At 42.5% G+C, this 13,471-nt stretch overlaps 1 protein-coding gene across 3 annotated transcripts in view; it reads left to right on the plus strand.

Moving 5' to 3' along the window:
- plekhm2 (pleckstrin homology domain containing, family M (with RUN domain) member 2) overlaps nucleotides 1-12,767 on the plus strand; it is a 63,882-nt gene extending 51,115 nt beyond the window's left edge. For all 3 annotated transcript variants that reach the window (XM_067970530.1, XM_067970531.1, XM_067970532.1), the window contains 4 exons: nucleotides 2,011-2,170; nucleotides 3,637-3,816; nucleotides 5,430-5,540; nucleotides 6,222-12,767. In XM_067970530.1, the coding sequence (XP_067826631.1) occupies nucleotides 2,011-2,170; nucleotides 3,637-3,816; nucleotides 5,430-5,540; nucleotides 6,222-6,359 (589 nt within the window). In that variant the 3' untranslated portion in view covers nucleotides 6,360-12,767. The remainder of the gene's footprint in view (nucleotides 1-2,010; nucleotides 2,171-3,636; nucleotides 3,817-5,429; nucleotides 5,541-6,221) is intronic.
- Nucleotides 12,768-13,471: the final 704 nt, after the last annotated feature.

Here is a 13,471-nt window from a genome sequence, read left to right on the forward strand (position 1 = left end):
CATTAAGAAAGATTTCTGGCCTAATTGAAGGAGAAGCAAATCCAATCCCCAGCTTTACTCTCTGGCTGCCACAAGGATCAATATTGCTGAAGATCCAAGCTTTTGAAACGGGATAACTTGTGTTGGGTGTATCATCTGGTGGTGTTGGCAGAGTATAGAATATAGCTGGGTTAGCGAGATAGTGCTATCCCAATGGGTCAGCTGATTAAGATGACGAGTTGCTGAACTTACAGACCAGGAAGGTCCCCGCTTCGATTCCCAGCTTGGGCTCAGTTAGCTGGTCTCGGCAGAAGTGCTAATTTTTGCATTCGATACCAAGCTAGGAGGGGCATTTGAATCTGAGGAAGCAGCTTGGGAACTACAAAATTAGTTAGACCAAAGATGTGAGTTGGTGGAACAATGGAAGATGAAATTGAATATGGGCAAGTGTAAAGTACTGCACATAGCAAGAAAATACAGATAACACAAGCATTTCATGAATGGTGTTGAAATAAGAATGAAGTTGAGAGATTTAGAATTCTTAGTTGACCCGGTACTCAACATTCCAATCATTGCAGAGTAGCAATCAATAAAGCCAATAGAATACTCAACTATAAAGCCAAAGCAGTTGGATGTCTTACTCGAGCTGTAGTGCTCTGGGCAGGCCACACTTTGAGTACTTGTGTCCACTACTAGTTACTGAGATACGAGAGAGACATTCAGGCCCTGGAAGCAATGCAGAGAAGAGCTTCGAGGCTGATCCCTTTTGTCAGTGGGACTGGGCTTATCAGCTTTGAAAGGAGATGACTGAGAGGGGACCTCATTGAAATATATAAGATAATCATAATGAGCCTTTATAAAACACTGGTTCGGCCACAACTGGAGTATTGTGTCCAGTTCTGGGCACCGCGCTTTAGGAAGGATGTGAAGGCCTTAGAGAGGGTGCAGAGGAGATTTACTAGAATGATTCCAAGGATGAGGGATTTAAATTACATGGATAGACTGGAGAGGCTGGGATTGTTCTCCTTGGAATGGAGAAGATTGAGAGGAGATTTGATGGAGGTATTCAAAATCATGAAGGGCCTAGACAGAGTAGATAGAGAGAAACTGTTCCCATTGGCGGAAGGGTCAAGAACCAGAGGGCATAGATTTAAGGTGATATGAGGAAAAACATTTTTACATAGCGAGTGGTTAGGATCTGGAATGCACTGCCTGAGGGAGTGGTGGAGGCAGCTTCAATCATGGCCTTCAAAAGGGAACTGGATAAGTATTTGAAACGAGAAAAGTGCAGAGCTAAGGGGATAGGTCGGAGCAGTGGGACTAGCTGGATTGCTCATGCATTGAGCCGACGCAGACTTGATAGGCCGAATGGCCTCCTTCCATGCTGTAACCTTCTATGATTCTAGTAAATGGTATAGGAAAGGAGAATCTGGAATACTAATTCAAGCTAAATCCTGACAACAGGACAAGGCAACCTTGGGTTCAAACTAGAAAATGGCAGATTTAGGAGCGATGCCACGAAGTTCTTCGCACAGTGATCAACATATGATCTAGACAAAAACCCTGGAATCATTGAAGAAATAAGTGGATCTTTCTGGACGGATGAGCTAAGACAGGCTGAATGGCCTTCCTCATCTGTATTTTTATCTTGTGATCATATGAATTGAGAGCAGCTATTTCAGCACAGACCTGGGATTGAATGTGAACCTTCTGGTCTGTGGTTCAGTACCACATCAGGTAATGCTATAACCCATGGAGCCAACAGGAAGGAAAGATTTATTGGACTTGCAGAAACAGAAATTTGTGTGTGTATCTCGGCAATTTTCACATACGTAAGAGTGCAGAATGTCATTTTTGCTTGGTAGAAGGAAGCCAAAACCCTGAATACACCAGGCGCCTTTTGTAGCAGAAACCAGATCCCAGTAGAAATCTCTTCCGGTGCCATCCAAATCTTATGTTCATCCTAGTTGTTAAATTGTTTTAGCACCATCACACTGACCCCAATGGACCCCCTTGTTGTTTCAATTGTAGTGGAGAGCAATGCGGAGGCTGTCGAAGGTCCAGCACAACTGAGCGACCCCACACATTCCAGGTGATTCTGACAGAGCGCCTGGCTTTGGAACTGAGTGCTGAGAATGAGGAGGAGATGGCAGACTGGATGCAGCACCTCTGCCAGGCAGTGTCAAAAGGGGTAAGTGAGCTCGAGCTGAGGTGAGATGCCAGTTATAAAATGCACAAAAGCTTTTCCTGAGATTGAATCAGGTAGAATATTCCATCCTTCATTTATTGCACTCCACCCACTGTGGGCTTTGTTCTGTAGCACTATCTTGATGCCTTTTGTAACTGGCAGCATTATCCTAGTAGGTACAGCACTGGAGGAGGCCATTCAGCCCATTGTGCCTGTGCCGGATCTTTGAAAGAGCTATCCAATTAGTCCCATTCCCCTGCCCTTTCCCCATAGCCCTGTAAATATTTTCCCTTCAAGTATTTATCTAATTCCCATTTGAAAATTACTATTGAATCTGCTTCCACCACCCTTTCAGGCAGTGCATTCCAAATCATTACAACTCGCTGCATTTAAAAAAAAAAGTTTCCTCATGTCGCCTCTGGCTCTTTTGCCAATCACCTTAAATTAGGTATTGTATGTCTACCTTTAAATTACTCTGCTAATTGGGATTCTTCTTTCTTTCTCCCTTCCTATTTTCTCCTGAAGGCTGGGACATAGTCTACAGACACTCAGCCACATGGCCGTTCTTCATGTGAGCCCAGAAAGTGACTCGGCATATTATACTGTGAGGGCATCACAACCAACCCCGATGCTGTTCTTGTCCAACATCGAGACACTTGCATTTCAACAGGAATCACTGGATGGTGATTGGGAGCAGGATCCTAGGGGTCCTGTAAAGATCCCTGGCTGTTGCGCTGGCTGAGATCAGCTAACCCAGCACATTTTCTGAGACTTTTAAAGTTTCTGTGGTCTCCCATCAGCCTTTGCTGTGCAGTAAATAGTGGCACAAGCATAAACTGCAAAGTGTTTTGTTTTGCCTGTTCTTAAGATGGTCAACAGCTGTGGCTGCATTAGAATTGTAGAAAGGAATTAATGCACTGATTGTGAGTACTCTGAAAGGTCTATAATTGATATGAAAATTCTGTCTAGCCCAAGTTAGGAGTAGCAGGTGAATAAAATGGCAATACCACACTGCTGCTGTCAGGTAACCACTGTGCTCACTACCTGTGCAGTTGCGGACATGACTCAATCTGAAGTGCCCGGAGCAATTCCTTTAGTTCCTGTTGCCTTGCCCAGGGGATTTTCTGTAGTGGATAACTGTGCATTATCTGCCACTACTGCTTTTCCAAAGGCTCAATACTTTTCAAGTACCTGCAAATCCATCTGCTGTAGTGAGACTGGCTTCTGTATTATTAATTAACAAGTAGTTTGTGGTGTCAGGAATATCATTGTGAATGTGTGCCAACTGCCATGGCAACATCCATGATGAATTTGATCCTTGACTTGTAGAGAGGACTGACTGGTTGATTCTGGAGCCTCACATTCTGACTCTGATGCTGTTTTGTTTGCAGTTGAGTCAATGGCCACAAGACAAGGGGTTCCATAGTGTTATGCTCGCTGTTTTAGTATAATAACTGTTGTGTTGTCAGATCGTTCCCCAAGGTGTTGCACCCTCTCCGTGTATCCCATGCTGCCTTGTTGTGACGGACAGAATGGTGTTTACATGTCATGAGGACTCTCAGACCAGCTTCTTCCGATCATTGGGCAGCACTAAGCTAACGAGTGTCAGCAGTGTGTCCACCAGCCCCAGCAGGGAGTACTGTATGATGGTGAGTGACAGTGTAACATCCAATACTTACTAACTTCATTGTTAGACTTTTTGTTTTTGCAAATTTTGTTCCTGAAGGTGCTCACTGTTATTGGGGTGCAGGTCCATGGACATCCTCTGGTATCCCTAGTGTACATCATGGTGGGAGGGACAGACCTCCTATTCCAGTGTACTGTGGAGTTTTGGGGGTGGGGGGGGGCGCTAATCCTTTACAACTCAGTGAAAACTGTATCCAGAATTCTAGAGGTTTTGAGACTGTGTTGCTCCAGTTCAGTGCTGTGTCTGCATGTTGTTGAAGCTGTAAAGCCCATGTTGGTTACAGTGCATAGAATAAAGAGTCAGATCCTGATAATTACAGACTTGTATATTTCCCTTCCTAGTGCTCCAGATCAAACACTAATAAATTTTGCCCTGTAATTTCAACCTCTTTCAAGGTCTCCCTGAGCCATGAGTGCTGGTATGCAACCTGCCCCTGGCCAGTGCCTGTCTGGAACCAGCCATTGGGAGTGCAGTCCAAGGTTGATCACCCTCCCTCCCAGATGTGAAGTGTCTGGTCTCCACTTTGCTGTGGTTATGATCAGAACTCACCACGTAAGAAATTACAGGCAACCCTGCACCCTACTGCCCCATGGAACAGTGCATTGGGGCTTGAAGGCACCATGCCACTATGCTCTCTGTTATTTGTTTTTAATACCTGTTATATCAAGGAACCCCTGCCAGTGTAATTGGTTCAACTAAATGATCCAGTTCTTGTGCTGAATTAGTAAAAATGACTTTAAAGGAATTACACACGAACAGTTTTACTATGTAGAGAGAAGGAATATACAGGCGAGCAATGAACTGCGTTGCTGGTCTTTACAGGCCAACTGACAGCTCAGCCAGTCCGCAACCAGAATAGACCCCAGCAGTAAGCAACAACACAGTAAAAACTGCTAGTTGTTTGCCACCACAGACAGGAGCCTAGGAATAGGAGTAGGACATTCAGCCCCTTGAGCCTGTTCCGCCATTCTTTTAGATCATGGCTGATCTGTATCTTAATTCCATTGACCTGCTTAATGGAGGAGTGTAAGCCAAAAGGGGGCTGTAATATAAACGGGGTATAAAATCCAGTTCATTAAGAGTATTCTGTAACTGTTCAGACACACACTGCCCCCACCCTGTTCATAGGTTTGAATGGTGCCCCTGCCACTGGATCGATATTTACTCCCTCCATCACCAACGCACTGTGTCTGCAGCAACTCACCAAGGTTACTTCGACAGCACCTCTCTACCCCAGAGAAGGCCAAGAGCAGCATTGTCATAGGAGTACTATCATCAAGTTCCCTTCAAGTCACACATCATCCTGACTTAGACATACATCGCGATTCCTTAATCAAAATTCTGGAATTCCCTTTGGAACGTTGTCAGAGCAGCATCATCACAGGGACTACAGCGGTCCAAGGAGAAGGCTCACCACCTCGGGGAAACTAGGGATGGGCATTAAATGCAGCCTTGTTGGTATCAGCCTATGGTTCAATAATATATTTTAAAAAGGCTAGTTCATCACAATTTGCTTGTATTGCTACCTTGCACATTATTCTCGTTTATTCCATTGTTTCTCAAATTGTGTTCCAGGAGCTGTCTGATGATCAGAAGTCTCCTCCCTGGTTCCTGTATTTCAGCTGTGCTGAGGAGATGCAACGTTTTCTTGCTGCGTTGAATGGCGCCTGGAGAAAGACCTACCAAGTGAGTTGGAAGTGTGCATAGGGTAAATAACCTGACTGCATCTTTTGTTAGCAGTACTGAGCAGTGTAAATGGCAACATTCCATGTGGCACCACACTTTCCTTTATCAGTGAGGTGATCTCTCCTTATCCTTCTGTGGTCATGAACTTCAAACTATCTGCCTGAAGCTCCCCCGATGACAGCAGGTTAATGCCCTATGTGATGCAGTACTGAGCCATACAGACAAGGAAAGTCTCCAGTTCAATCCTGCTGCATTGAGTTGTTAGCTGATTTCAGCCAGGATAGCAGTAGGGGTGCTATAGTTGGCCTCCAACACCTCCTGGGTTTGGGGTGGTGAAAATCAGCCTGGGTTCCTGCTCATGATTGCTATCCAATAACTACTGCTGTAAAGTACACATGTATGGACTTTGGATGAGGACAGAGTTGGACCTGATGTGATCCCTCCATAAATAAATAGCTTGTCGACACTCACTTGTTAAGGCTCATGCACGAATAATGACCACTTGAATGGGGTACTAGAGGAATGCCCATGCCCATGGAGCGGTACTGCTGTATGAGAAAACATCTTCGAGAGAACGAGGGCAGAAATTGTGGGTGGGGGAGGGGAGAATCTTCTCTGGAAAGCAGGTTTTTGTTCATTGTTGGTTGCTGCAGTCTGACTTACGCTGACTCTCCTGTTCAGGTGGATCTGCCTCAGAAACTGATTCTGGACCCCAGCATTCAGAAGAAATGCGATGATGCAGTCCTACTTATTCGGACCATGTGGCAGCGAAGCGACAGTCTATCTCGAGGACGTGCCGAGCGTGATCCGTGGTGTTGAATGCCTTGGAACCCTAGACAATATGGCGTGAGAATGCTGTAGCCATTGCTTATTCGCTTGCTCTGTCTCTCTGGATGTTGCGTGTGGCTCAACGCACAATGTTACTGGGGGTATACAGAGGAACACTGGCACACAGGAGTGTAAAGGAACTGGCACCAATCCAAATGTACGTAAAATGAACTCCAGAAGACCACTCACGAAAGTCTTTGCAAATGCCTCAACAAAGTCAATAATTGGGGGGTGGGAGGAGAAACTGAATATCTGCCCATTCAGCTAGGTAACAGGTGTGATCCTTTTTCCCTCCACCTCCCCGATTGCGAAACATCTGCATTCTCGCACAACTGTTTCAAGCTGCTCCACTACAATGTATTCAATGAATACCCCATCTCAGAGCTTGTTTTCTTAGTCTTGGTGTGGCACTTTTGTGACTAACTGCATGAGTGTCTCCTGTAATAAGAATTTTTATGAAGAGACTACTGGACGAAAACCAATTTCTTTCCCCTTGGGAGAAGTAAAAGGACTAGAGTGTACAAAGACCGAGGAAGCCTGGGAACCACTTCTCTTTGACTGCCTTTTGTTGCTGGGAGACACATTTGTGCTTCTAATACGGAGCAATGTGACCATGTTGATTGTCATTACATCCCAGGCTCTGAACGCCAACCATGAACTCTAGTGGTCAAATGTCTAGCTGAAGGTTTTAGTGAGTTTTTTTTCTTTGCTTGTCCCTCCAGGAGAAGCAGTTGTGACCCTGGTGTCAGTAACTAAAAGAACTGGGTATCAGCATCTGATATATAACCACCTGCATGGAGCACAGAGCCTTTCTAGAACTTTAGAAAATCCAATTTATATCAGTGCTTTTATTAACAATAGTTATACTATTTAGATCTGACTGCACATCAGCCACTTTTCAATGACACTTGATGTTTAATCTGTAAATAAGTTTAGACTGTGTGCAGTCCTGAGGTCAGTGTCTACAGTAGCCCAGTTTGTGATCTCTTTCCTGGTAAATGGAGAATCTTGCACAAGATAGTTTTTATGATGGGGATTCTATGGACAGTGAGTCCTGTCTTCCAGTCTGGTGAAGCAACCATTGTGCACGCTCCTTTAAGACCACAGAGTGTAACTCTCACTGATAACTGTTTAAATGCAAATCTACAATGGCATATTGTACACACCGTTACAGATTTGTTACTGGGTAACATCAACATCAGACTGAAAGCCTTTTACTTCTCAGTCAATTGAATGGGGCTGGATTTTCCCAGTATATATCTGAAAAATTGTATTCAAGAAATCACAGGAAGGTAAGGGCTGTTAATCTGTAACTCTAGGTAGATGCTGCAGTTTGTTAGTGAACTGGAGTCAGGAGGACTGTTGTGAATTCAGAGTTCTCTCCAGCAACATCTTGTGTATTTTCTTACAGTTCAGTCAACTAAAGTTGCAATTCTAACCTGGAAGCAGCTCCACTGCTGAGATTGTAGTCGGTGTAATAGTGTGCAAATGACACAACTGCCTGCACTACTGTTTACATGAACCGGTCATGCTCCTTGCTGGATAGTCACCTTTACAGCGTGTCTGGGAGGCTCCCTGATGGCCTTTTGGGTAAAGGCGCCAACTGGTGTAACACTAAGCCATACAGACCAGAAGGCCCAGGTTCAGTTCCAGCTCTGTGCTGACCTAGCAAATCTCAGTGTTGTTCTCAAACAGCCAGTTATTATCTATGTAGTATAACCGTATAAAGCTCTAATTCTTTTACGGCCACTAGATGTCTCTAGCATATGCTCAGCATACGCTACAGTATAGTTTTTGCCCCACCTACCTAGTGGCACTATCGCAATGTTGCATTAACTTTTTATAGTCTACCTCTTTTGCTCATTTAGGGCTTCCTAGTTCCTGTGAACCTTGCAGTGAATGTGGACATGGCCTCCTTATTCTTGAGAAATTAAATAATATTGTGCAATCTGTAAAGACTGTTTGGGAAGTTAATAAGAGTTTTGCAGTTGTATGGAAACCCATCTCTGTGTGGCAGCACATTAATCGTGTGCAGTCTTCTGCCTGAGCTCTATACCAGCTCTGTAGTTCGGGATTATATTTCACTCCCCTGATGACAACAGTTGACAAATACACTGCATGGTGTGTTACTAAACTCACATGATTGACCACCTAATGAGTTACTAGAGGGCAGCCAATGCCTATTCAATCATACTCAGCTAGAGTTGGCGCCCATGGAACCGGTACTGTAGCAAGAACCTGCACCCATGAAACTAATACCCTCGCAAGAATCAGCATCCTTGGAACCTATACGCCTGCGCCCATGGGAATCTGTACCCCATCGAGTGTCTACGCCCAAGGGAATCTGTACCCCAGCAGTTAATCACCAAATACCATAGAGCAACAGCAAATGGGTGATAGGTACAACAAACCCAATATAACTAGAGTAAAGGCAAACAAACTATAGGATTGATAACTGGATGTGTTCCACAGAGGTTAGTCACCGTTAATATAGCTTTGAATACACCAACATTGGAAGTGTGGAACAGCTGAATACTGTTGAGTTGCATGTTAATACTGGATTGTAAATCTTCCAGAAGGGTGCAATTACAAAAATAATACAGCATCTCAGACAGTTTATAAAATTAAACAGACATGCTATTCGATGCCTCTGTTTTAATGAACTGTGTAGTGCTCCATCTCTTTGTAAATCCTAATGTTACACTGCAGAAACTGAGCAGGGATGGGTTGAGGCAGGACCTGATTCAATGACTGATATCTTATATAAATGTTGAATCTGAATCTGACTGTTGGAAGCATTTGACATCAGAGTAGCTAAAATGCTCACTCTAAACTCTTGTAGTTGAGGGTATATTTCTCAAACGGATGGGAACTTGTATCTGTTGCTATCATTCACTTTCAGCTCGCTGTTCATTTTAACTTCATTTCGTACTTATCTAAGTGAGGGATGTTGGTGATGGGAAATGGATCGCAGTATTAAAGCAGGCAGTGTCAGTGGTGCCTAGTTTTTTTTGCATATGCTTGGTGATTTGGATCTGATTCAGGTACAGGACTTTGATTCCTTCAGAGGACTCTTATTGACTGCTGTGAACCTCGACATCCCAAATGTAAAGTTTAGGTTTAGATTTTATTCTGGCTGTAAGATACTGTTGAAAGCTGACTGTCAGTCTTCACCTACCCCACCCAGTGGTTCAGCAAATTTAACCATTGAGTAGCTGAGCCACACAGATCAGGAGAGTCCCAGATTCAATCCCTGGTCCATGCTGAGTTGGCTGATCTCTGCTCCGATGGCAGTAGGGGTGCTAGAGTTTGCCTTGGTGTCATTTGGATTAGGGAAAAATCAGCTGTGGTTCCCACTCCTGACTAGTGCTGGAAAACACGTGTCAATCTTGGGTGAGGACAGAATCCGAATGGCTATAGTCAAGTAATCTACTGATTTTACTGTCATGACTAACATGTATAATGGTGCCAACAGCAACTGTTGCAGATGTAACTACCCAGGAATGGATCAATACTGCCCATGGAACTGTACCCAACAATAAGTATGCCAGCGTCCATGGAACTGTATCCTGCAATCAGTCCATGCTGGCACCCATGGGACTGTACCCAACAATGTCTCAACAATGGAGCCCATAGAACTGTAAGCAACAAGAAGTTGACGCCTTCATTATATCAGCTTGGCTCAGTGGTAGCATTCTCACCTGAGTTAGACCATGGTGGGTTCAAGTCCCACTCCAGGGCTTGAGAACATAATCTACAATGACACCCCTGTGCAGTACTGAAGGAGTGGTACATTGTCAGAGATGCTGTCTTTCAGATGAGATGTTGAATCAAGGCCCCATCTGTCTATACAGGTGGATGACCTTTTTCAAAGAGAAAGGGGAGTTCTGATGTCCTGAACAACACTTATTCTTTACCAACACCACCAAAACCAATTGATTGGTCATTATCTCATTGATGTTTATGGGACCATGCTGTGTGCAAATTGGCTGCTGTGTTTGCCTACGTAACATCAGTGACTACACTTCAAAAAGTACTTCATTGGCCTTGAATTTCTTTGGGACATCCTAAGGATATAATGGCAAGTTGTTTCCCCATTTAGGAGGGATGGGGAAATATTGGCAGAAAAAATGGAGGAGGGAACTACATAAATTGTTGGAGTGGAGACTCCTGGATAAGAAACTTGTACAATAGGGTAGGAGGCTAGCATTCTAACACACTCATTACTGATCTTTTTGGTGCACCACTGCACCACATACCTCAATGGAGTCTACAATTATTTTATAGAAGTAAAAATAAGAAAGAGGACAAATGCTAGAAGTGATATTGGATCCAAAGATAGCAGGTCTGGGGTTGGTTTACATATCCATGGGGCTCAGGTCAGGTTGGGATCCATGTGGGCAAGGCTGATTGTGTGGCAAGGTTGAGATCTTCTACAGTGAGGCTGGTTCAGGCTGAGTCACATGGTCACGAAGGTTGCAGTTTTTACTCTCTACGTACATATACAACCAACCACTACATGTGCAATGTAAAGTGTTTGAGAATTTGTAATGTCCTTTCCAGTCTTTTACTTTACAAGACTCTTCATTCTTGTACGAAATTCATGTAATGCAGGCTGGCCGAGTCCTTCACTGTAAAGCTTTGCACTGTAGCACTGGGAGTGTCCATGTGCAGCCTTGGTTGTAATTTGTGGTGCGTGTATGATAAACACTGGTACTAACTTGGCCCATGCTCATTTGTTACTGAATGCAGTCGTTGAGTGAAATGTGCAATCCAATAGTCACCTAATAATCTTTTTAATGAGATTTAATTTTATTTGCATTGTAAGATTTTCTTGTGACTCAGATCTGGAGGTCAGAGTTTAGCTGATTCTAGAAGTAGAAAACTCCACCGTATATGTCAAACCAATGTGGACTGTATAGTTCTGTTTAAAACAAAATTGAATTATCCGTGCAATATAGAGTAAGGGTTTTTTCTTTAAAGACATTGGAAAGATGATGGTAACCTAGTAATTTTAAAATGTTTCCAAGTGCTTTAAAAAGGGAGTAGTTGGTTTCCTGTTGTAGGAAGTGATGGTCACCGTGTTCCAAGTATTTCTGATTGTGATCACATTGGGTTATTAATTACTGTGATCCATTAGGAGGATAGTTACCATTATTCTTGGTAATTCTAGCTCTTTGCTCATTAGCTGTGCACCTATCCTTTGGTGTGAGAATCTTTTACTCTAGAGTTTGGATCAGGGACAGTTCAGAATCTCGCAGAGTTGAAGTCAGTGTAGCTAGCGTTTAAAATATTTTGCCATTGCCCTTAACAAATTCTCTAGTTGTCTGTCTTGAGGTGTATTGAAGTTGAACCTTTTTTACCTCCTGGGTAATAGGTTCTTCAGTATGCAATCTAAAGAAAGGTACTTTGTGATACCTTCAAGTGAGTGCTATGTTATCTTGTTCTGTTTACAGAAAAAAAACAATTTGTTATGTTATATAAAAGTTACTCATTGTATTTAATCAAACAAACCATTTAACTCTGCCTTCGATCCAATCCATTATCTATATTTGTAATAATAATAAAATCCCTCTTAAAACCAGAGGTCAAGTGATCCTGGATTTTGCTGTAACTTTCAATATTTAGAGATTCTTATTGATTTAGCTGTAGGATTGTGAGGGGATATAGTTAATAAATTCCCCCAAGGTCTGAGCCCCAAAACAGTTTTTTTTTTAAAAATCCAAAAATTGCATAATTCCAAGTAATCAAAACTAAATTCAATCACCATAACAGTGGCCCTGGTCATGATGAATTAGCCATTTTCTCATTGATATTGATTGAAACTATTGTGGAGTAGGTCACTCTCTCTGACTGGTACAGATATATCAAAATTGCCTCCCCCCCCCCCCCCCCCCCCCAAAAAAAAAATTGTATAAACAATATAAATGTGTATTTTGTCAATTGGGTGCAAGTATTGGCTGCCAGCACTGGCCAATCAAGGCTCACTTGACTCATCTTTCCTGCTGTTAATCCACAGATTTTTACTTTTCCACTTTGTTTCTCTGTTGCTGTAGTACCCTGATATACTTCACTACATACCAGTATTAGTACTGGTATGTAGTGAAGTTAAACAGAAATAGACTGGATGAGACCAGTGTCCATTGATACATTAATAATATTGAATGTTACGACTCAGTTGAGGCATAAATAATGCTACGATTTTTGAGGAATTTCACTACTTGTACATTGTACTCTAACCTAATAGTGTGTATATTAATGTTGTTGCAGCCTTTAGGAACCCCAGTACTGATGATGCTTACAAATGCATGTTTTGTGTTTACACAATGTAAATGCTATGTTTATTGTATATAATAACAGTGTAAATAGAATGGAATTAATAAAAATGTATTCGTCTCCCCTCTCGTCTCTGTAAACATCTGCAAAGTTAATGAATTGCTTGCCATAGACATAGTGCAGGACACCAGCAATATTGAGAAGATGGGGTAATTGAAGAAGTAGTGATTAGGTTACACCAAGTTTGAGTTTTTAAAATGCCTGTAACAGTAGAAGACAGAAGGTTCACTAGAATAATACCAGAAATTATAGTTATGAAGAAAGGCTTGAAAAGTTGGGATGTTTTTCTCTAGGGATCCAGAGGATATAATAGAAACTATAAAAAATTCTGAAAGATTTTCAGGGGGTAAATAGTGTAAGATTGTTTCCTGGTTAGTGAATTAGGTAACAAGAGAACTTAGATTCAGTTTGACCATAAGAAAGGAGGAAGTTAGAAATGTTTTCACACAGAATTATTAGAATATGGAATTTAATTAAATTAATATAACCTCTGTTCCAGTAGAGAGAAATTAAGCCCCCCCTCCAACTATATCCATTCATTCTTGGTATTGTTCTAGTGAATCTTTGCTATAATATTTAAAAGGAAATTGATAAGTATTTGACATGGCTGAATATAAAAGGATATGGGGTAAGGGCAAGGAAATGAGATTAGAATATACAGTTCTAGTTGATTGCAACTTGTCTTGCTCCCTGGCAATGGAATGCAATGCTTCATATTTCCAAGTCTCTAAGAGCCCTGAGTGCATCTGTTTTAATGGAGCAGATGT

This window comes from Heptranchias perlo, chromosome 32 (genome assembly GCF_035084215.1).
Source record: "Heptranchias perlo isolate sHepPer1 chromosome 32, sHepPer1.hap1, whole genome shotgun sequence".
In the NCBI taxonomy this organism is placed as follows: domain Eukaryota; kingdom Metazoa; phylum Chordata; class Chondrichthyes; order Hexanchiformes; family Hexanchidae; genus Heptranchias; species Heptranchias perlo.